At 42.2% G+C, this 25,021-nt stretch overlaps 1 protein-coding gene across 9 annotated transcripts in view; it reads right to left on the bottom strand.

Annotated features, from left to right (window-relative positions):
• Window positions 1–25,021, bottom strand: part of pard3ab (par-3 family cell polarity regulator alpha, b) — a 351,497-nt gene that overhangs the window by 106,812 nt on the left and 219,664 nt on the right. For 6 of the 9 annotated variants that reach the window (XM_032532544.1, XM_032532550.1, XM_032532546.1 and 3 more), the window contains 5 exons: window positions 22,916–22,951; window positions 18,454–18,501; window positions 10,759–10,947; window positions 9,394–9,564; window positions 3,584–3,737 (listed from right to left, as the gene is read on the bottom strand). In XM_032532544.1, coding sequence (XP_032388435.1) covers window positions 3,584–3,737; window positions 9,394–9,564; window positions 10,759–10,947; window positions 18,454–18,501; window positions 22,916–22,951 — 598 coding nt within the window. The remainder of the gene's footprint in view (window positions 1–3,583; window positions 3,738–9,393; window positions 9,565–10,758; window positions 10,948–18,453; window positions 18,502–22,915; window positions 22,952–25,021) is intronic. The other 3 variants (XM_032532547.1, XM_032532551.1, XM_032532552.1) reach the window with 1 other exon arrangement.

Genomic DNA, 25,021 nt, shown 5'->3' with positions numbered 1-25,021 from the left:
TGAACCTGAAAATGAGCAGAATATGAACTCTTTAAAAAGGTGATAAAAAGTATATATTTTAAATTTGACTGAAAGAGACGATAATATTGTTAATCACAAATATTTCTCAGGCAATTATTGTACAGCAAAATTTGGAATTGTTCCAGCTCTACTGGCCGGCTTGGTGACAGGGGTCTTGTTGGCTGTTTGCGGGGCAGATACTGTGCAGGAGATCTCCTACATACAGTATGTGCCTGGTGCTTGCACCCCAACCCTGTAGCCCTCGCTGTTTGTTAAGTCAATGTAAATGGACTGTTTTTATACGCTAGCCGCTTTTCTAGTCTACTCAAAGCACTTTTACATAGCACAGGAACTATTCACACACATTCACACACTGTGGCCGAGGCTGCCGTATAAGGCGCCACCTGCTCATCAGATACACACTCACACATTTACACACCGATGGCGCAGCATGTTAAGCATGGATGAACGGTGGCGGCGTGCCGGAACTTCACCTATTAACACTTTCTCTGTCAGTCACACTTTGTTTTCGGGTGAACTAACGACACAGTGTCAATGTCAAGCAATTTGCATAAAAGGAAAACAGAGTTCACACTTCCACATTGTGTTGCATTGATTAATGAGGCAGAGTTGGTGGGAGCTAATTTCAAAGACAGATTCAAAGTTGGTGTAGCAACTCTTGCAATTCTTCTTCTGCTTAATCAATGTACAATTAAGGTATTGTGTGTATGTTCGTAATAACAGAACATGCATAATAATACTAATTCAGCAGAAGAAGAGGTCAAAGTATTTTGCGTCCCTAATAACATGGATCATTTTGGTCACATTTTTAGACACAAAAGCAGAGGACAAAGACACAAAGGCAGTTTGGTCATTTTGTACCTGCGTGAACTGAACATCGAGAGCTGAGCAGTGACACCATCCGGTCTACAGGAGCCTTTCTTAAAAATTAGGCAACTTTACCATCCGTCCATCAATCATTCAAGTACTACACGCACGCAATCCTGTGCAGACGCGTGCAAAGCTCTCACACACAGCTACACATATGCCTGCTAAGCTCTTTCACATAGTCCACTCACTTGTTGTCACTGGTTTAACCAATGACAGATCAGGACCCCTACAGAGAGACTGTTAGGCATGCAACTAACACAGATAAACAAACACTTTGGAAAACACACACACAACACAACCCCCTCGAATCAATCACTAGCTGGGCGTCTGCAGCAATACATTTTCCAGGGGCCATTTTTCCATCTCTCTCTCTCTCTCTGACATTTTCCGAGACATTAAAAGCCACCGGGTCTTGACAGGAACTGAGACCAGGTGACAGAGTTGTATTCTGTATGACAAAACCTGAGAGGTTGGACCATAGGATCTACCAGGAAAACACACACACACACACACACACACACACACACACACACACTAACAGAGGGGAGATGTACAGTTGTGTTCAAAATAATAGCAGTCCAACATCACTAACCTCATAAATCATATTTCTTAGTAGAAGGGATATTTCTACATGGCAAATAACTTACTAGTAAGTGTTGTAGAGTCATTGAAAACCAACAGACCCAACAGTGATGACATGCATGCTGCTCATTCTGTGTAATTGAATCTGTAATTGAAAGGAGCATGTTCAAAATAATAGCAGTGTTGTGTTCAACTAGTGAGGCAATTGATTCTGTGAAGAAACAGGTGTCAATTATGGCCGATATTTAAGGAAGGAATTAAGCAAATCTTGTGCATGTTGGTCATAGTGTGTTTCACACTGAAATACTCAGCAAAATTGGTTGTTCCAGACATTGTTCTGAAGAACAGTGGGCTTTGATTTGTAAGTTGATTGGAGAGGGGAAAACAAGAAGTGCAGAAAATTATAGGCTGCTCAGCCAAAATGATTCCAAATGCCTTGAAATGGCCTCCAAAGCCTGAATAACTTGGGGAAAAAAGGTCAACTATCATTCAAATGGATTGAAGAATAGCCAAAATGGCAAAGTCTCAACCAATGATCCGCTCCAGGAAAATCAAAGAAGACTTAAAGTTACCTGTGAGTAGTTATGATCAGAAGAAGGCTATGTGAAGCAAAGCTATCAGCTAGAAGCCCCCGCGAAGTCCCATCGCTGAATAAAAGACATGTACTGAATAGGTTGAATTTTGCCAAAGGACACATTGACTGGCCAAAGAAGAAATGGCGCAACATTCTGTGTACTGATGAGAACAAAATTGTTCTTTTTGGGTTTATGGGCCATAGACAGTTTGTCCAACAACCCCAATTTACCGAATTTAAGCCACAGTACACTGTGAAGACAGTAAAGCACGGTGGTGCAAACATCATGTTATGGGGATGTTTCTCATACTGTGGTGTTGGGCCTATTTCTCACATACCAGGGATCATGGATCAGTTCCAATACATCAAAATACTTGGAAGAGGTCATGTTGCCATATGTTTAAGAGGAAATGCCTTTTGAAATGGGTCTTTCAACAAGACAATGACCCAAAACACACCAGTAAGCGAGCAAAGTCTTGGTTCCAGATGAACCAGATTGATGTTATGGAGCGGCCAGCCCAATCCCCAGTCCTCACTCCCATAGAACATTTGTGGGGTGATATCAAAAATACTGTTTCTGAGGCAAAACCCAGTAATGCAGAGGAATATAATAATGCAGTAATGGAATGTTGTGCAATCGTCCTGGGCTGGAATGCCTGTTCACAGGTGCCAGAAGTTGGTCGACTCTATGCAACACAGATATGAAGCAGTTCTCAGAAATAATGGTTATGCAACTAAATATTAGTGAAGTGATTCCAAATAAAGCAAACCTTTGAGATATTTTCCAATTAAACAGTAAACGTTTGAGTTTGTAAAGAAAAATGCCAATACTGCTATTTTTTGAACAACCTAATATTCATTTTTTTTCACGTTCTGTAAAGGTAGAACACAAACTTGATCAGTTTTGGTCATGTTTTGATTTAGAACTGAATGTGCCATTTTCCCAATGCATTGATATTATGGAATTAAAAGCTATTCTAAGGATTTTGAGCATTATTCACTTATTTAAAGTCACTGCTATTATTCTGAACACAACTGTAAATGCTACCCTTCTTATAGGGTATGTGTAATTGATTACAAGGTTCATCCCATACAGAGGCTGTACAATCAAGCTGTCAGGATAAAAATAAAATGGTGCTGCAGACTCTCAACCTCCTCTCTTTCCTGTATTTGAACTTCTGCCTTCTAGCACAACGGAGCGTATTAAGATGTCTTATTGTCTGAACAGTCATATGTCTTCCTTTATGTCCTAAGATGCTGCGTTGATGATCTTATTTTCTTGTTTTTATGGTTTCTCAGTTAAATGTTTGTGTTGTGAAGCAACAGATTGTAGCACTATGCCCAAGACAAATTTCCCCTAGGGGACAATAAGGTGTATACTATCCTACATATTACTGAGCACCAATACCAGTCTTAGCATAGCAACATAGCATGGCTTCACATTCAAAAATTCAAGTCTCCATGTTAAAATCAGCAACAGTTAGAGGAGTAAAGCTAAAGGGAAACGAGTTCCAACAGAAGACATGTCAATCGTACCTTTTGTGCGTGGCATCATGCCCTGTCGTGGCATCAAGTTGTCATCAAGGCCCTCCAGGCCACCGTACAGGGAGTGGGAGATCCGGCGCTCGTGGTCATCCAGGGAGCTGTTCATAGTCTGCTGGCTGCCCCCCAGCGGGCTCCCTGGGCTCCCCTGAATGAGGAGGGAGGTGATTTTAAAATAATGATTGGATTTACTCACTTTCTCCGTTTCTGCTCATAAAACCGACTTTAAACACTGTTGTAAGCTGTTCTGGAAATAGGAACAGTTAGCAAAAGCTAACTTTTATCACACCCCTCTTAGAAAGTTGATTTGTGGAGCCCTTTGAGAAGCATTTGGGTTAATGAAAAAAAAAAAAACCATGAGTGGGGAATGAATGAATGTGCTGTACAAAATGTCTGATCTATACACAATCATGTTAGCCATTTGCCAAACAACACTGGGTGGACACACAGAGGCTCCTATTCACGCTAATGCTAGCAGTGTGGTAACCATGATAAATGAGCATGGATTTCCAATAGGCTGTTAAGCCACAGGCTGTTAGCGAGCTAGCGCTCCCCCGCCGCAGGGGATGGTTAGCTTGCTAGCATCTTGACATTTCCCTCGGGAGCCGTGATGACACTCTCTTGTTTGCTGGACAAATAGACCATTTGCTGGCCCTGTCACCCGTAAACGCACATCCACTGCCTGGGAATGGGTGTGTGTGTTTGTGTGTGTATGTGTGCGTCGTGGCCCTCATCATTTGTCCATTGGTTAGTTAACTGTATTGATTTGCTACAGTCTCTGCATTTATGATGACAGCTCTTGCCAAAAGGATACCCGTCATCGGCGGCATCGCATGACGAGCGATAACACTGAGTCGATGCTGGAGCCAAATTACCCAATCAATGACCGGAGCTCGGCTACGCTGGGATCCATTTTGGCAGAAGCTCTTTGGCCAATGATCCTTTCAGCTCACTACATTGGTGAGGTGCTGTAATGGACTTTGATGTAAACAGACATGTCCAGTTTACAGGAGAATACTTGGATTCGTTAGGAGGCTAGCAGGAGCATGAGCTGTAGGGAATTTCAGACTAGTTAGCCGCTTTTCTTTAACATATCCACACTGACTGTATTTGAACTTCCTGACCAAACTGTCAAACTGTTGATAGTACTGCATTTACACGCAGACTGCATTTAAATGTTGCCTACTGTGGAGACAATTTTAACTTGAACATATTGTTGGGTATATTATTCTATAGCTACACTGAGGATACTAAGGTCAGGTACTCAGAATATCTCTGGACAATGGTAGGAGATGGGATTGTAGGGACATTGATATACATAATAATAATACAAATACACACGTAGGTATTTCACCAGATTCATATATATGAAAGTGTTGACAGTTCTCTGACACAGCAAATACCATGTAAGGAAAAAATACTGTATTTATCTGTCCCAACGTCTCCGGGGAATGGGTTTGAGCCGGGGGAATATAGACGCATGAACTCACTTAGATGATCATATGTTTTGGATGTTAAATTTTGCTCGGTAAAGTAATTATAGCTTAAAAATATAGTTGTGTAAAGTACAACATTACTGTACCTTCTGTAAATGTAGTGGAGTACAAGTATAAGGTAGCGTAAAACTGAATACCCTGGCGGATGGATGCATTGGGATTCCTTTGATTTTTAAAATTGATTATTTTTCCTCAAATCAATTCTAGGAATCAATTTTTTTTATTTTTACCAATGATTCACCTATATATTTTCTGTTTATACAGCACTGCCAATGGCGCCTACATCATATTTGTTTCCAGCAAAACAGACCTGAAGCAGAAAATACAGAAATTCTATGTTATGTTCTTCTTTCCAAATGAATTAAATGTCAGACTGACAGCATTCTTCTTAGAAACCAATCTGTTATTAGAAATGTATCATGATATATTGTCATTAGAAGTGTATTATTCAACATTTCCTTTTGTTAAAGAAGGAAAAGAAAATAGGATAACTAGTATCCCATTACTATTGCAATAAACGAAAATTGCAATACAAATCCATACGTATTGTGAACGAATCAATTGGGACAAAGGCGGACCGTCCAATCCCGAGTACCAGCAACTCAAAATGTTTCTTAAGTGCTTAAGTAAATGTACGTAGTTACCTGCCCTTGAGCAAGGCACTAACTGCTCCAGCGGAACACAGTACAGATTCTAGCATACTTAAATGCAAACTCCGCTATAAAGAGTGTAGTTAAAGGTTTAACACTAACTTCTGATCAGACCAACATCTTAGGTAGGAATGAAAATCTGGACCAATGAAATGGCAGCATTCCCAGCTAACAGAACCAATCAGACCTTCACACGGATGCTACAAATCTTGGGTGGAAACAAGCGGGTTTCTAGCCTCGCCATATGGTGCGGTGACTGCTGGCGTGCGGCTGTTCATGACTCTCAATGAGATGGTTAATGAATTAGCCGGCTGAAGGGGTCGAGGTGAAACGCCTCAGTGACAGCCGAGGGGATCGCAATATGAGGGGGGGGGGGGGGTGGGGGGGGGGGGGTTGGGGGTGCGCATCGGCAAATCACACTGCAGATCATCACATATGCGGGATGATAATGAGCTCGGGAAGGTCTCGATCCATCGGGTGCCGACCGTGATGAGGAAGTCAGCTGCTCTGGGTTCTTGGGTTTCTATGGGGGTGGAGGAAGGAAGGGGGGCAATAGGGCTTGTGATTGTATGCAAAGGCAAACATCTGAGATTGATTTGAGATCGGCTGTCGGGGGGATGGCGACATGGAGAGGAAAGTAAATTAAGGATTATTTGCCATATGTCAGTAGGGTATGCCAATATATCAAATTAAGCAACAACTTTCATCTCATATTAACTAGGTATTACTTTAACAATTTTTTGTGACAGCTGGTTATGAGGTATAAAGAATATATAGTGACACTGTAGGGACTTTCTAAATCAGCTCAGAGCAGTCTCTGTGTGTATGAGCGTATTGAATTGTTGTTTTCCTCCTCAGTGTCTTGGACACTATTTCTTATAAATAGCCAGCCACTTGGCGAGCCCGGGGCCATGCCTCCGGCGCTGCGTGTGAGGCAGAGATTGACGAGACTCCAAGCGCTCTAATTTTATTCACCCAGCATTGCGTTGCTAAGTCTACTGCCTAGAATGCCGCAACAACACGTGCACGCAGGGTATCGTTTGAAACGAAACACAGAAAAGATACATGCAACTACCACTGTGTGCAGACAGAGATGGTGCTGCACACACACCAGACACACACGACACAAACACACACACACAACAACACAACACACACACCACCCACACACACACACACACCACACACACACACACACACACACACACACACACACACACACACACACACACACCACAAACACACACACACACACAGAGAAAGACACACAAAACACAAAACACACTCCGGCTTAGCCTCTGCTTTCAATTACAGACGGGCCAAGGGGAAATCAAATTTTGACACACCAGGTTGGGAAGGAGAGCGGGGAAGCCAGGCAGTGCCAGAGGCGTACACGTGCACACAGACGTGCGCGCCCATACAGACACACGGGCAGCGGGCACAGACTCAGCCTCGGCTTTCAAGAGGCGACAGGCCAAGGTGTACAGAGAATGTAAAAACATGACATTGAGGGGAGGAAGAAAAAAACGTTGTGTAGCTCGTTACAGCCACGGGTTTCTTCTTTCTCCAGCTGCCTACAGTGAGGGGAGGGGGGAGGGGGGGGGGGGGGGACCTGAATTCTTACTTTTATTTCATGAAACGACTCATTGCTGCTCAGAGGGCATTTCCCAAAGGTTTGCTTTGGGTGTGTCGTACATTTGTCCCAGAAAGGGTTTTTAAAGTGTCTTTATTTAGGGCAGCCGTGTCAGATGAGTTACACTATCATTTTTTTAACAGGCAACACACACACAAACTATAATTACAACCACTTTGATCTTAAACAGGATCACAAACATCCCTAGTCCGTATCATTGGATAACAGTTATTAAATTAAATATGTTGCATCCGAGTAGAGTAGGCAGGATATCATAGCCTCAGTGTGTTTCAAAATGTCCATTTCATTTATCAGAAAAGTTATTGACCAAACTGCAATCTGGAACTCTGGTTCAAATCCAAGATCAGCTGGTAAAGACCAATCTGAGCAGCAGCTGTGAATAAAAGCAACCCCCCCTTTACTCAATCACAAATGTTAACAAGCCCCCCCCAATTCATGTTGGCCAAAGACAGCATGTCAGCGAGCCCTTTGTACTTGGGATTCTTAAAGTCATAAAATCAAGAATGTGACCATATCAATTTTACATGTGATGTTACATTTCCATCGGCAGTCCAGAACGTTCTTGTCACCAGAATTAGAAGACTCGTCTGAAACGCGAAGCTTCACTTTATGTGACTGAAGTGAAACTGTAATACTTAAAGTAATGATATGGCCCAATTGGATCCTTCTTTCTCGGTCTTAACTTGGACTTGGTTAGAACTGCAACGGGGGTTATAACAGTAATGGTCTTAATATTCTCTAATGTTTGTTTTTAAAGTGGTTCACATACACATATTGAATATGCATCAAGGTTAAACTGGGGAGTTGTGTAAAACCTGTGTGGCCACTTGTTGAACTCCTTTTGTAAAATGTATCTATGTATAATGTATTTAGAAGCCTTTGTTACATACAGCCCATGTGATGTTATGATCCTGCAGACATTATTATGGTTAAGTGATCAGAAAAATGGCAATTTCCTTTCAGAGTTGGAGCTGGGAAATATATCGATATTCTATCAATATCGTGATATGAGACAAGATATTGTCTTAGATTTCAAATATTGCAATATGGCATAAGTGTTGTCTTTTTCTGGATTTAAATACTACTACTACTACTACTACTACTACTACTACTACTACTACTACTACTACTACTACTACTAATAGTAATAATAAATTGAATTTCTATAGCACTTTTCACAGACTGAAAGTTGAATTACAGGAGAGATAGGAGGTTTAAAGACTGCAATACAGTAAAGTGATGTTATTTTATGAATGTACCTGACTGTTGTAACTGTTGTGTTGTGTAAATATTTAGGAAAAGCACCAATTGTCAAGACTACAATATCGTTACGTTATCAATATCGAGGTATTTAGACAAAAATATCATGTTATTTGATTTTCTCCATATTGACCTGCCCTATTCTGCACTAATCAGACTAATTTTAAAATCCGGGGATTTGAAATCATTTTTGGGATAAGCAGCCAACATGGCTAGTAGAAAGCTTTAAAGTTACCAGCTAGATTTTCCACTTCCATTAGCCAAATTTATTTTCTCCTAACTAACTTCACTAATTCATTTCAGCTGTTTGTCCCCGTGCTGTTCCGTTCCCCTTCTCCATTTCAGCGTGGCTGCTACCGATACCACACACGCTAGGCATGTAGCCTAGCATCCATGGATAACGGATAATGGCAATGTAGGACTAGTACTACAAGCAGTGTTGCCAGTTTCCACACAAAACCGCCCAAATGTCTTGCTGGTAAAGAGACCAACCTGGCAACACTCATACAAATTCAGTGGTATTTGCATCAACCACCAGGCAAATTGTCTAGTAACTTTACAATGTAACCTGCCAAAGTGTATTTTTACTTTCTGATATCTATCTACATAGGTATCGCCGACTTTATCCTACTCAGACATACTGTATATCCTAAGTGTTGTCACTACTCTTCTGAGAACGGTTAAAATGGCGAGAATTCACACGCCCGTCTCAATCCAGTCAGTCTTCCATTTTTGTTACCTCACCTCATTTCTTTTGGCCACTCGTCTGGCCACAATGAGCTGGATCATCCCGCGCTTGTTGCCTTCCGTTGACATGGACTTGCGTAGCGTCTCCATGGCGTCCTGGTTGGTTTTGCCCAATAGTGACTCCCCATTCACAGCAATCAGCTGGTCATTCACACGAAGCCGCCCGTCCTGTTGGGGGGCAAGAAAAGGGTTTTGGTATTTCTGTGATTTTCCAACTACCAGACACCACGTGTGATAAATGACAAGCAGCCATATCTCCAGTTGAACAATAACCTTTATCTCATCAGACTAACTGTCTCACTCACAGACTGAATCCTGATTCTATGATCTAATTTCTTAGCGAGAAGAGGACCTTAAAGCCCATTATTATGTTCTGTCAACACAAGCTGGTTTGTGGGAAAAACAATTAAGTTGAAAGTCTTTTAAAATGGACTGCAGCAGCGCAGCACTACCGACAGCAACACTTTGTGTTAATAGGTTTCATCGCCGATGAAGTTTTTCTTTATACTGTAGTTGCTGAGGAACAGAAAAGTCATTTTACTTCACTTTCCTTGCCAAGAACATATGGAGCGATTTTAAACATCGACTCAGTTGAATGTACCCAATTTGTTGCATGACATCGCTCTCTTATTCTGTCACTTTCTGACAGATTGTCCACAGATATCAGAAAGTCACACTCAATGCCTTCTATGACCTTTTACGTGTGTGTGTGTGTGTGCAGGTTATACTTACGGTGTTGGGTTTATCTAGAATAGGTAAGAGCGAAGCTCCCTATAAAGGGGGGTGCATCAGGTTAAGCAGAGATAGGTATTTTGTCTTCTATCAAAGCTTCTAATTCCACTGCTGAATGAAGCCACTTCTAGTGGCTGCAAAACAAATGCAGAACACAATGTTTATGTTGATATTAAAGCTGCTCTAGGCACTTTATGTCTGCCATTGTCGGGCAAAAATTCCATAATAGTTTCAAATAAATTCTAAGAAAGAGAGCTTTCCTACTGACTGTTCTGCATTACCCTTGTGACAAAGTGAAGACCTGTTGTTTTAGTAGGTGTTAAGATGTTTAATAAAGCCTGGAGAATTTGGAACCTGAGATTCTCACTATTGCAGATGTAGCTCATTTTACATCGAAACTCCAAACTTATTTATTTTTGCCTGCTGTTTTATTCTTGTACTTGAAGTAAAGCACTTTGGATAACGATTGGTTGTTGTAAAACGCTATATGAATAAATGTTGAGTGATTACTTAAAAAAGTAAAAAAAAGAAAAGAAAAAAGGATTCTTAGAAGAATAGATACCCCACTTTTAAATCTTTCTTTTCATTTCCACTCAAAGCCTCTATTAATAAGTGCAGACTGTGTCGTACCTTGCAGGCTGCCCCTCCATTAATGATGGACTTGACGAAGATGCCCAGGTCAGCGTGGTTCTCCTTTGAGCGATTGCCTTTGACGCTGACACCCAACCCAGCTGAACCGGAGTCGCTGAGGGGGATCTCGAAGGTCAGGAACTCTCTGGTCCCGTCTGGAGTCAGGACCAACTCGTCCTCCTCGCTCTTCTGGAAGAGGGGGAAGAAAAACACAGGCAGATTCAGATTCTAGACTTTCACAGCAAAGCTAACCTATTGTACCTTGAATAACATCAAATATCATTAATAACCCAACCCGGCAACAGCAGATCACAGACACAGATCTATTTAAAAACATATCATAACATGCATTTAATTATATAAAGCATAACATGCATGCATTAAATCCAGCTAGAAGCAATAAAACAAAAGCTCCTTCAGCCTTGCCATGCGTTCCCCATGTTCCTGTGGTGGTCTATATCCATAAGATATATACATATATATAAGTTCCACTTTTTGGGATTGCTCCGGTGCCACCAGTAATTCCGCCAGATCTCACTCTTTTCGGTCAGATGTCCGTCAATTTCCGCTTTCTTTGTGTTGTCATTTTAAACCCCGGCGGATTCAGTGGCTTCAGTTTTCAGCGGTTTCAGCGTTGGTGATTATTTTCCATCACAGTGTTTCACTGTTGACGTCATCATATGCCAATTCAGTAGACAACTCAGTAGACAGTTGGCGCGACCCTGAGCTGGACGCAATGTGGTCACCTGACCAGTCAACCCTGCAGTGGGTCAGTGGACCACCCGCTCTACCCCCCAAGCCACAGCCACCACTTGAACACTTGTTTGTGTGCCATGTGCAGCCAAAGCAAGGCCTAAAGCCAAAGTTATGCAGATTAAGAGCTTGTCCTGTGAAGTAGCTGCAGGTACACAACACCCCGCACATTTCACTCAGCCAAGAATAGAAACCGTTGATTTAGAAATATTGGTCTCAATTAATATCTGTCGGGACATTTTTGCCAGGAACATATTATTGAGTGCATACTGCGATCAACTCATTGTTGACTCACTATTACTCATAATGTAATGTTTTTTTAAAAACTTAAAATAACAAAACGTATGGATTATAGTTGGATTAAAAATGCCATTCATGAGGTTAATTTAACACGCATTTCATGTCTTATTACATTAGATGTTGTATTTTGTCCATCCCAAGGCTGCAAACACATGTCCCTCAGTAGTACATCCCTAACTTTAACCCTGGGCAGTCATACCTTTGATGTTGAGCCTAAACCCAAGTCCTAAACTTATTTCAGCCCTTGACAAAGCAAAACCGAATTTTATCATTATCATTATAAGAATAAACACACTACACTAAAAATGTCTTTATTTCAAAGGTCTAAAACTCAAAGAGGTTAGAAAGAAACGCACTACCCGAAGAACAAATTCATACACATTATGCACCTGGATCGGGATAGCGACCACACACGCAGTAAACTTCCCAATAACCCCGCAGGAACCCAGCAGCCTAATTGGCATGCTGAGTGCTCTCTCTCTCTCTCTCCCTTCACAACAGGTGCTTCACTCACTCTTTCTCCATATTCATTTTCCCTCTCTCTTCCAGCTCAACAATAAAAAGCTGTTCTCTCTTGCTTGTTATTTGACAGCTGTCCTCTGAATAGATGGGTGCGTGCACACTCATGCCTGGCAATTATTGTGCACGCCTAATGAATTCAATCATCGGGCTCGGTGTCAGCATGTCATTAGCTCCCTTTGTTTGCTGGGAGAGAGATGGAATTGCTCTGGGTTGAAAGGAGGAGGGAGGAAGAGGGATGGAGGGAAAGGCAAAGTGGGGAGGAGGTAGGGGGGAGACAGAAGAGAAGAAGAAGGGCAAAACAAGGATGTATGGGGTAAGAAGGAAGGAAGGAAGGGCAAGCACTGTCAGGGTGTCTGCATGTTTTAGAAAGACAAATGAATGCTAACTGGAATACATCTGAGATCAAATTAAAAACAATGAAGGAAAACCAGCCAATTTGATCTGACACAGCTTATGGGGAATGTTGAGGAATAATAACACGTAAGACAACAAGAATTTAATTATTTTGGAAGTCCAAGTCATTCTGCCTGGAAATGAATTTAAGTCTAAAAAATCTAAAAAATCACTAACGACGACATAATCCTCTTACACTGCAAGTGAACAGAAAATTCATGATTACAACTAAAAAATGAGAGATGTTTTTAACTAGTGTGCTTTTTTAACAAATCAAATCCAAAATGCTACAAAAAACATCAGTAAGACAAGTTTTAAAAAGCATTTACAGAATGTGTTTCAGCGATAAAATCCTACTGCAAACACAGCTGTAGTGCTAACTCTGTGAGCTGTCCAAGCTACAAAACGAAGCTGTTCGAGCACCTAACGAGTCTTCAAGAAAATAGTACTTAGCAGTTAGCTTGGCAGCAGAAAGCTTTTCTTACCATATCATTATTTTGTGACAGACTGTAAAGCTAACGTAGCTCAAGTGGCTAACGTGACGAGCTGACGTCTGTACAGTGAGGGTTGACTCGTCTGTACCATTTATGCTTTTCGCAAGAAAAGAAACAACTTATTTTGATGTTTGCTAAGCCAGAAAGTTGTCCTCAGTGGGGAGTCTAGTTAGCAACGTTAGCTCATTTCAGACAGATTGTTAGCAGTTAGCTTGACCATTTACGAGCCTGAATAACAGTTGATGGAAAGTAAACCCTGGTTATTATGTTCCATCATATCCATGTTTGAATGGTATTACAATGTAAGTTCAGAAACAACTTATTTAAAGCTGTGAAGTAGCTTGGCCCATCAGTCTGGGAAGCTAACGTCACTTTAGCTCAAGTAGCCAGAGACAGTTGACAACTGTATCATTAGTTATATTCTACTGTTCAGACATGACCTGCAGTACCTGGTGAGCAGCCCCCCCCCCCCCCAAAGGTGACAAAGGTAAATAGTTGCACACTAAAATGAGCAAAAAGTATTACATTTTCAATAGACAATTTGCTATGATTACTTGTACTTTGGCCTTTTTCCAACTGACTGGTTTGAAAAAAAACGGCAACTAATGTCTGATTTTTCTTTTACATAGAAATAGAAATGCGTAGTAATGCTTAATAATAAAAGCTTAACCACAAAAAAGTACCAGTTATTCAACCATGTAGACAAAAAACAGGCGTGGAGATGAATTTATGAGAATAGTCACAATCACAACATGGTTCAGAAAAATCCTCAAATTACCCACCTACCTTTACATTTAGCCATTTTAATGTACATTTGAAATGACCTGATTGATGGTATTGAGGACAGGAAGGAGAGAAGGCAGCAAACAGAGAAACCCATAAAACCCAGGCAGAGGAATACGGAAAGAAAGTAAGAGGAGGAGGTAGAAGGTGAGGGGAGGTAGAAGAGTGATGAGCTGGAGAGGAGGGACGGAGACAAATAGAGCGAGGGTGAAAAGGCGAGAAGCCGAAAAGAAAAAGGGGAAAAGAATGAGAAATTGCCAGAATGACAATGACAGAGTGAGCGAGCGAGGGAGTGTGAATGAAAGGCTGACAGAAAAGGATGAATCCATGTGGAACACAAAAGGAGACAGACACTGCCACCTCTCTCACTGTACGTCTGCATCTCTCACCCTTTTCTTTCTCTACCTCTACCTTTTTTCACCTGTCCCTTTACACTGCTCAGTTCTTTATTTTGCTTTCTTCAAACCATCTCCCACTGCTTATTTAGGCTTATATTCTTTTCTGTGCCGACTCCCCTTTCATACCCTCATTTTCACCGTCTCTGCATCTTCCCCTTCTTTTCTCTTTCTTCATGATGCCATTTTGTTTTCAGAGTATGTTCATACTAACAGATTAATATGAGGAGCTTTGTTTTTGGCACTCAGCCATCCGAAACAGAGCTTTTTCAAAACAGTCTGAAAATACCAACCTCATATTTTAATGTGGAAGCGATATATCCAGCTTTTGGAAAACTTAAGCATGCTCAGTGACATTAATGAAGACTTGATTTGACCGCACAGCATCATACAAGATACAGTACAGTTTGTCTGGGTAACAGGTGGCATCTACAAGCCAGGGGCAAATGTTCTGCTTGTTCAGTGGCCTGACAACAGAAACAGAAAAGCACGTACAGTAGATAAAAAAAAAAACTAAATCATGAGTTGGGCTGTTTTAAAGGAGACCCAGTGACGGACTGGTAATCTGGCATTGGGGCAGATGCCAGAGGGGCCACTTGGGCCGGCCAGCCATTTAAAACCGCGTGATTGTCATGCCATGCGGGCCCGTAACTGTAAACAGCAGCCCATATCTTTTCTCTCAGCCCCTTACAAGCGCCAATAATCATTTTCTTACACCAACTGAAGGCCAAACTCCAAATCATTCACACTTATCAGCAGAGTCAATATTTATACCACATATGAGTTTCTCAAAATCACTGTCATGGTTACCTTCTACAGTGCATTGATATGTTTATGTTTATAGCATGGGAGTTTACATTCACCATCACTGGGGCTATCAAAAGCGTGTGTTCTTTCTATGCGCCCCCACCCTCCACCCCCCACCACTGGTGGGGGGTGGAGGGCTGTTTCCAGTCCGTCAATGAGGATACCTATTTAATTCATTTTAATGTTACCTGCCTATTTTTGTTTTTTTTTAATACCTTCCTTTCTCTCTCTTGCCTTCCACCCCTGAGCCTCCCCCATTTCACTCATCTAAATGTACTCCCACCCTCAGAGGCTCCACTCTTCTTCTCCTCCACTCAATCTTTAACATTAAATGAAATGATAATCACTCCTCATTAAACACGCTCTTCTTGTTTACTCTCCACACTCACACGCCAAACAAAAGTCGATTTGATGGCATCTGGAAGAGCCGCTTGGGGGGGTGGGGGGGATATAAAAAAGGGGGTTAGTGACAGAGAGGGGTGAGAAGGAAGCAGCAAAGGGTGTTATTAGTCAAGGGGAGTCAGGCGTGGTGAGCATTGTTGGCTGCCTACTGTAGCACTATCTATGTCTGTATATTCATACTCTCTCTCCCTATTCCTCCCTTCCTACATTTACATACCACTCCCGTTCTCACCCTTTATCTCCCTCCTCATCCCTCTCCTCTATACACTATACGACCAAAAGGATGGGGACTCAAATCAAATCCCAATGCTCTCTTCCGGTTGTCGGCTGTCTTCCACTCGCTTTGTTACCCTTTTTTCTCTTTTCCACGATTTCCAACTCTGATTTTAGACTCTCTCTTACCCTCACTCCCCTCCCCTCTCTTCTCTCACTCTTTCTGACACATCTCACTGTAGCTCCATGCTGATAGACCATGAATATCAAATACCTGTGGCACAGCATGGAGGAAAGGAGGAAGACAGACAAGTGTGTGTGGTGTGTGTGTGTGTGTGTGTGTGTGCGTGTGTGTCCGAGAGAGAAGGCAGGTCTGTATGCAACTATAGGTGGCTATGTGTCAGTACAAGCACACTAACACCAGACAGCATGTGCACTCAAATGTCATCCTTATATACGGTGTACGTGCCTGCACACACCCCTTCCACTGCCAACACACACACCACTGTCACATGACGACTATAGCATTAGGGCGAAGAATCGGTTGACACACACACACACACACACACACACACAAAACAAACACACACACACACACACACACACACACACACACACACACACACACACACACACACACACACACACACACACACACACACACACACACACACACACACACACTTCTCATCTTCTGTCCCAAACTAATCAGCTGGTTTCTCTGCAGCTCTCTCTCCCCTCTCCCTTGGGACAGTCCAACTCTATGTGGCTCGCTCTTGAGAGCTCCACAACCCACTAGAAACCATTTATAACCTCATCCAAACCCGAGCAATTACACCAGCAGCTGCTCCATGTCTCTCCGCGTATGTGTGCGCTAGTGTGTGAGTACACTTAAGTGTGAATGTGTAGTTGTGTATGTGCACCTGAGGTATGTTTGTGTGAAGTGCACCATATGGCTTGGGTGTTTCAGAGTTTGTAATGTATAAAAAATATAATCCATGTTTGTAACTCTATACTGCGAGTGTGTGTGGTTGTAATGTGTGTGTGTGTGTGTTGTGTGGGTGTGCTTGTCGTGTGTTGGGGGGGGGGGCAGGTGGCAGCTTGAAACATCACTTTAAATAAGCAGGAGAGCCTTTTCTGTGGTACAACAACCCTCAGTGATTGACTCATATGTGTCACCAAGAGGTTGCTACAGAAAACAGCTGGCCACTACAAGGCTGCAACCATCAATCACTGTGGCTATCCTATTGTGCTAATAATGATACAAAGTTATGTTACTATTATAATGATTCTCTGTTATGTGAGAAACTCTACCTTATGCACACAGGCAGTGGTATCCAGATCATGTATTTAGGTAAAAGCAGCTATTTATTTATTTATTTATTTATCCACCACGTCATCTCACGCAATGCCACCACACCTATAGAGCTCAACAATGGGGTCCCCGAAATAACAATCCCATTGATTTTCTCTATATGGATTTTGATTATCAGCAATAATGTCTAAACCCTCGGAGGCAGACTGACCACAGGTCACAAGGTTGTGTAACAAAAGTTTCTGTTCCTGTAGAAGCTAGAGGTCCATATGAAATCAAACTTGTCTTAAGAAAAACATGCTTTATTCACAATCTTATGGAGGTAAACTACACTACCTACAATCCTAAACGTTAGCGGCGTCTCTGATTGGTCCGTCTCGCCGTTTCCAGGGACACGCTTACCAATAACACGGACAGCTAGAGTGAGCATCAACCATTCAAGTCTTACGCAGAATCAAATGTTATATTTGTAAAGAGTCACGATTCCTCTCGTTGGCTTGGTTCCAGGCTTAAACGTCTTTATAGAGGCAATTTAGGAAATGTCAATGAAACAAGTGAATGGGGAAAAACACTTCTGGAACAAGAGTTGTTGAAAAAGTGGGCGGTCACTGTTGAGCTCTACGGACATAAAATATCAATGCTGAGTCATGAGCAGCCAACACATGTGCTATGCTGAATGCTTTATCATGTCATCAAGAAAACCTGTATCATTACAGTACAACGTGCAAACAGATTGCCATTTCATAGCAGCTTTGTGTGCAGAGGGGAGAGAAACATGCACGTGTGATAGATAGCATCTTGGCACGGTGTTGCTGCTGCCACTGCTGAGGGCTTTTCAATATAGCACTTCAGTAATTTTCCATAAGCCTGTGTGACTAATGGCGTAAACAATGGAGCCCAATGTTCACGTTATGGGCCCATTATGGAACTATCAGGGCAGGCATGTAAAGACGGATGCCTTTGATCAGTGCTCTATTGTAGAAGACAGGAGCAGGGAAGAGGATTTGCCTCTTTCAGTGTGTCTTAAGTGTGTGAGGGGAAGAATGGAGTAAAAATGACAGATGAAGGGAAGTAACAAAGACAGAAACAAGAGAGATACCATGGAAATGAAAGTGAAGAAAGGGAAAGAGTGGCTAAGAAAGAGACAAGAGAAAAACACAACAATGTGTTTTGTTCCTACAGACCATTGGCAACGCATCAGATTGGCTAAATGACTCCCAGTCTATTTGTGAAGCCAAACAAAGTATCTCATTTGCCTTTAATGCCTTTTCCCTATACCGCATAATGACCCAAGCTGGTGATGTCATGCAGCAGTTACCTCAATCAGCCAATGGGGTTTCCCGCCTGTCACGGGCTGCCTTGGATGCTAAAAGGAGCAGTCAAAGTTAACATGTTAGACACAAGGGCCACTTACACAGAAACCGCAGGAATGTGATGAGGAACAAAATATAGAGTGAGGTGGCAAAGTATTTAACACGGATGGTTGGGATGGAAATGTAATGGCTGAGGAGTTGGAAGGAACACAAATGCATCGAAGCAATGATAATGGATCAAGCAGAAATTAGCTTTGCTGTACACAAACAGTGAAGTGGAAAAAGTTTGATATCATTTTAAAAGGTGAATACAACAGTGTCACACAACTAATGACAGCCTCTAGTGGACTACTGGGAAAATGTGGGTGTTTTCAGGTCATTGGACTGATTTCACAAAGTGAGTGCTTTTCCACTTCAGTTGTTGCATTTTGTCTGCCGTGTAACCCTCTCTCTCTCTGTCTCTGTCTCTCTCTGTCTCTCTCTCAGGATGAGTCATGTCATGCCAACCTCAAAAACCCTGGCTGAGTGTCAGCAAACCTGCAGGTCTAAAAGCCATCTACACAGTATATTCTGCCGTTTTTATGTTATTCATTGCAAATGTTTTTGGGGAACGTTACAAAGAGATGAAAAATAGAAGGAATGAAGCCATATTGGTAGCACAGTGGTCATATATACCTAATTATCTAATCCCAGCATGTAACATTGACTGAAAAGTCTTCCTTCTTCCAACTTTAACATCAACTCTCTTTATGCAAGCTGTCTGAATGGATACATTTTGTATGTATGCATACAGATATTACACTCTACTAGCAGTATGACGAAGCATAAATGTTATGCTGTTCATTGGGTGCATTATGTGGGCTCTTACTTTTACCCATGTGTCTTTGCATACTGTGACTGTGCAGGTTGTCACGATTCAGTACGACTCTGCACAAACGCTGCCTGCTACAATTGCAGTTCACTGAACTTAAATGGGACCAACTCTGAAACTTAATCTCTCTTCACAGGGCTGGAACTATTATTTGGTTAATGAAAATAAATTAGGATTACATTAACATTTAAGTAAGTATGTTAAAAAGAATTGGGGAATTGGTTCCAGTTTCTCAAATGTTAAGATGTGCAGCTTTTTATTTGATTTGGATAATTTCAACACTTCTTACATTTTTGACGGTTTCAAACATAAATAAAAAACGATTTGAAGGTTTTGTCTTAGGCTCTGGGAACTTTTAACATTTTTTATACAATTTCCTGAAACTATTTAGACTCAATTCAAAAGACTGATAATAAAAATGATCTGCCGCCCAACCTCTCAACATCCAATTCTCTCCTAATCTACTCGGAAGGCATCTATTACTTGAAAATGGATGCTTATCCATTAAAAGCCTCCGTTGTTGCATTGTTACCCTGCATCTAAAGCTGTGCACCATTACGGTGCCTCTGCTGCTGCTGCTGTTGGCAGCGAGATGTTTAAAATGAGGCTCCTGACAACAGATAGCATCTGAAAGGCACTGGATCCATTATATGGCGGTTGGTTCCAGGAAAGAGAGAGGAAGAGGAGAGAGGCTCAACTAGAGGTTTGGAGTCAGAAAGGGAGGAAAATAGTGAGGTGAGGAGGTCAAATGGGAGGGGGGGGTGAGACAGCATGGCCATGGTGGGTTTCCTCCATCTAGCTCTCAGCTTGGGTGTTGCATTGATTTTTAGGGAGGTAAACATCCACAAAGAGAGAAAATGAAATTATTGCGTTATGCACCAATACATGGAAGTGAAAAAACAACAAAAGATGATTTCAAGGCAAGTCTCTTCAAACTCAAGTTATCTCTCATTGCTCGTTTAGACTGGGACGTCAACGTACAATGTGACATTTACACAGTGTCGCAAACTCTCACTAAGGCTACATTTATATAGGTTTTGATTTTTAAGAGGAGTTTTGAGCCCAAGTGTTTTTTGCTCCAGTAGAAGATCCAATCTCTGTTAGTAATGGGCGATATAAACAATATGCAAAATAAACTATACAATTGGCCTACGATAGAGATTTTAATTATATTGCACTATTGCGTGAAATGCAAGTTGAGGCAATCTACCGGCAGAATCTAGAGCCCCGAGCTGCAACTGGCTGCATCGTCATCTTGTGGAAACATTGCTGAAAGCGAAACGGAGGAGCTGGTGAAAGAGGCCGGTGGAACGTCTATAATTTGGACTTGGTTTCAGATTTCTGCTGCTACAACGGAGCTGTGGTGGAGCCGTACCACGGAGTCTTGCATCCGCCGGACCACTCACTATACAAGGGACGATTGGAGTCTTGGCAGCCGGTGTTTGTAGACCTACTTCCCACTGAACATACAGACGTGTGAGTGTGTGTGTGTGTGACTGTGTGAGTGTGTGAGTGTGTGTGTGTGTGTGTGTGTGTGTTGGGGTGTGTGTGTGTGTGTGTGTGTGTGTGTAGTTGGGTTGTTTGGTGTGTGTGTTTGTGTACAAACGTTGTTTGAAATATGTTATTATTTAAGGTATCTGGGCATCTTGGAAAGTCTAGTACCTTAGAATGGTTTACACCAGAGCAGGGGGAATGAGAGGGAGAAACACCAGAGCAGGGGGAATAGGAGAAGTAGCACGCCAGAGCAGGGGAATGAGAAGGGAAACGCCAGAGTAGGGGAATGAGAAGAAAAAATGCCAGAGTAGGGGGAATGAGAGGGGGAAATGCCAGAGCAGGGGGAATGAGAGGGGGAAACGCCAGTGCAGGGGAATGAGAGGGGAACACCAGAGCAGGGGGAATGAGAGGGGAACACCAGAGCAGGGGGAATGAAGCAGGAAACGCCAGAGCAGGGTTAATGAGAGGGAAAGGCCAGAGCAGGGATAATGAGAGGGGGAAACACCAGAGCAGGGGGAAGACAGGAAGGCCCAGAGCAGGGATAATGAGAGGGGGAAACACCAGAGCAGGGGGAATGAGAGGGGAACTGTTGCCCCAAAACGCAGCAGTGTAAATGTGGCCTAACAATGCAGCAGCGGTAGAACTCAAAGTCTTTCTCTTCTCACATTAAGGCGGATGGAGTGATACAAGTCATCATGTCTGTGTGTGTGCACGTGTGACATGTGCCAGCTGCAGCCACAGTCATCATCAATGCCCTACCATAACGTTCCTTGATGATGAAGATCATCCATACAGCTGGCAGGTACCACCGCCAATCAAATTAACCGGCCAATTACACTTCTAGCGTGGCGCGCAGAACGCAACCAATTAGCTGCACGTGGCAAGATACAAGCTGGAGGTAGGGCCAGATGTGAAGACGTGAAGTCTGCGGTTGGTGAATTACAACTCAAGTTCTCTCTGTAAATGGGAAAGTTATGGAAATCTGAATAGCCTTTTAATCTCCGCAGTAAAGACAGACGAGCTTTTAACAGCTTCTGTGGTGGAGAAGCTTTTAGGCGACGTTGTGACGAGTAACGTTCACGCCATTGGGACTGTACTGTAGAATCGGAATCAGAATGCAGTTTAGTGCCACAGTAGTGGAACTACATGGGATTTGCCTTGGTGATTGGGTGCATAGATACAAACAAACATTTTAAACCTTATTAAGAATGCAAAATAAATACAGAAAAAGACAAATATACAGTATATATAAAATATAGTTAAAGTAGTTTAACCACTGTGTGCTAGGGCCAGATATACCGCCCAGGATGGAGGTTAGTGCAAAGTGTAGTGGCTAGTGGCTTGTGGTGGGGGGTGGGGGTGCAGAGTAGGGGACAGGAGCCTTGTTTGTGAGGCTGACTGTTACTATAACAGTAAGAGTCGATAGCTGATTGTTCACAGAAGGTAGATTACCATACTAAAACTACTATCTGCAGGGCACAATACCAAGATTATGCATGCGGCGCCTGGGTATTTATGGATTTGATATACGAGGCTATATATGTCAAGTGCCTCTGTTACAGATGGCGTCATGTGTCAAGGTTGTCTCCGACTGCATTTTTCTCCCTCAATAAAGTAAAAGCCCAAACTAAACAGACTGTTTGTTATTCACCCCCCGTATCAGAACGAGTCTGCTGCTAGACGGCCAAACCGACAACCCCATCCCCGGCCGACAAATAAAGCAAGCCCCCGTGTGTTTCCACCTTCACTGACAAATACAGCTCCGAGGGGAGTGATGGAGCGAATTATTCTGCAGCGCAGCCTGAACAATCCATACTGATGAACCATGAAATTGTGATTTGTTAGAGCAACCCTGGATGGAGATTAAAATTAGTGTTACTGAGTAAAATGTATATGCATGACTAGTGACTTGCACTCTGATTGCCCACCTAGTTTACCAGTGGGCCCTGGATGCATGCATCAGATATTGCTTTTATCCCACCTGGCTGACAACATTGGCTGTTTCTCTGAGCAGGGATTAATAACATCCGTGCAAAGGAAGAGGAGGAAGAGGTTTGGGGAAGTGGGTTTGATTGCAGGCTAGTGTTGGGGTGAAGTCTTACCACATCTCTGGGGCTTTGCATCTGGGGCTCAGCATTCTAGAAGAGAGAGAGGGTGGGGGAGCAGAAGAACCAAAAGTAATCAAGCACACGTATTTATTGACAAGAACAGTAATAAAAGTCCAGCACACAAGAAGCTGTGAAGAGATAAATGTATGGATGAGTGGAAGCAGTGTGATAAGTAAATAAGGACGCAGGAAATGAAAATGATCAATCTCAGCAGACAGCTGTGCAGTGATGGCTGGGTAGTGTGTGCTCAGACTTCAAATTTAAACCGGGGGTCAGAAACAACTGTTTTGTTTGAAAGGACAAACAACAAGTTCCAATCTCTACTGAGGAAAGGACGGATGGGATCCTATTGTTGAACCCTGCTGTCTTTACAGTCTGACTTACTCTCCAGAGTCTGTCCAACCACTGTCCTCTCACTGTCCAGCCTCTCACTTCACCCACAATGCATTACCACATGCAAGTGACCTAAATGAGCTCACAGCAGTACACTCTACCAGCAAAAGGAACTATTTTGTGGACTATTATTTCTGCCTGAGTTTGGAAAAAAGCATTTACACACCCTGATCTGTGCAATATTTATTGACAAATGTATTGAATGATGGACACTTTGAACAAGACATTATTAGGTGAGCAGCAGCACTCTTTAAACATTTGCACAGTTTAGTCTCCCTATATGCACGCTGTCCTACTCTAGATTGAAACATATATTTTCTGCACATATTTTGGGGCAAAATAATTGACTATATACTTAAAGCTGACAGTATAATCGTCAAACAATCTGCTGGAAATGAACCGTGCTCTCTCTCTATCAATGAAACAACTGATGACGAATGATGTTGCCTCACATGTGCCTGACATGTAATAGCATATTGGCACAGTAATTAGGGCTGCACGATATATTGTTTGTAATCGTCATGGCAATATTAACTGGTGCAATACGAAAACTGCAATTTAAAATGCATTCTTTGTTTAGTGCTACCTTCGATATTCAATTCTCTGTTGAATTGGTTCAATAAAAGAATGTTAGAAATGATTTCCTTTCATTTGTTTTAAATTCAACGAGCAGTTAGAACTGAGCACTCTTTAATATCTGTTTATTTATTGCACGTAATATCTTTATCCCGATATTCAACAACATTATCACATATTCTCATACCGTGCATCCCTAATAGTAATAGCAATTTACAAAGCAATTCTTTTGCTAGACTACTATTAATGTTGCAAGCTCAATAACTAATTGCATCATTAAATGTTATTTGCGAGATGCATAAGGTTCCAGATGAGTGGTTAAACCGGCTGCTCAGCCCGTCCAATCACAGATCACCAACTGGACTGGGCATCGAGAACCGGTTCAAAAAGGAGGATTCCAATGGAATCGATTTTATTGGAATCGCAGGGAAAATATGGTTTTGAATCCAATCATTTGTTCCAAATTTAACACACGCAAGTTTTGGTTTCCGTAGCGACCCTGTGCTTCCAGGCGCTCGCTGTATCGCAGCCATGGAACACAGTAGGCGGGCTCTGATGTGGCTTTACTTCATGATGAAAAAGCCCGGGAACACGGTCAATCACCTTAAAATGTTCCTTTATCTGTGAAATAAGCACGTGGCCCGTTCCAACTCTCCCTCAAAGAATCAGAATCAAGAATCAATACGATCCGGAATCAAATGGAACATTGGGAATTGGAATAAATATTTTTAAAATCAAAACAATGCCCAACCCTAGTCATAAACTTTAGTGACTGAAATGTCCGGCCCCTTCTTTTATACCTGCTGCATGTGGTAGCTGCACAAATAATCCAACAGCTGTTGACTTTATCGTTTCGTTACACTACATTAGGTTTAATATATAAAGCTTAGTAACTGCCATTTTGAATTCATACTTATGTGCCGTTTACACTCGCCTCCCTCCCGTTTTGATTAAGCTCAATTTAGCCACGTGGCTTGTTGTTTTAACTGAAATACTGTTTAGTCTTCCCCAGCTCTAACACCCATGAGAAAAATGCTTTGAATAAAGACAAACTGCTCATTTTGTGCCCTGGACCTCACCTCCCTCGAGTTCCATCTCGACGCTGACACATCGCCCTTTCCACCCCCCCCC

Source organism: Etheostoma spectabile, chromosome 12 (genome assembly GCF_008692095.1).
Source record: "Etheostoma spectabile isolate EspeVRDwgs_2016 chromosome 12, UIUC_Espe_1.0, whole genome shotgun sequence".
NCBI classification, from domain to species: Eukaryota; Metazoa; Chordata; class Actinopteri; order Perciformes; family Percidae; genus Etheostoma; species Etheostoma spectabile.
Note: the sequence above shows the minus strand (reverse complement) of the source record. Positions and strands in the feature narration are given on the sequence as shown.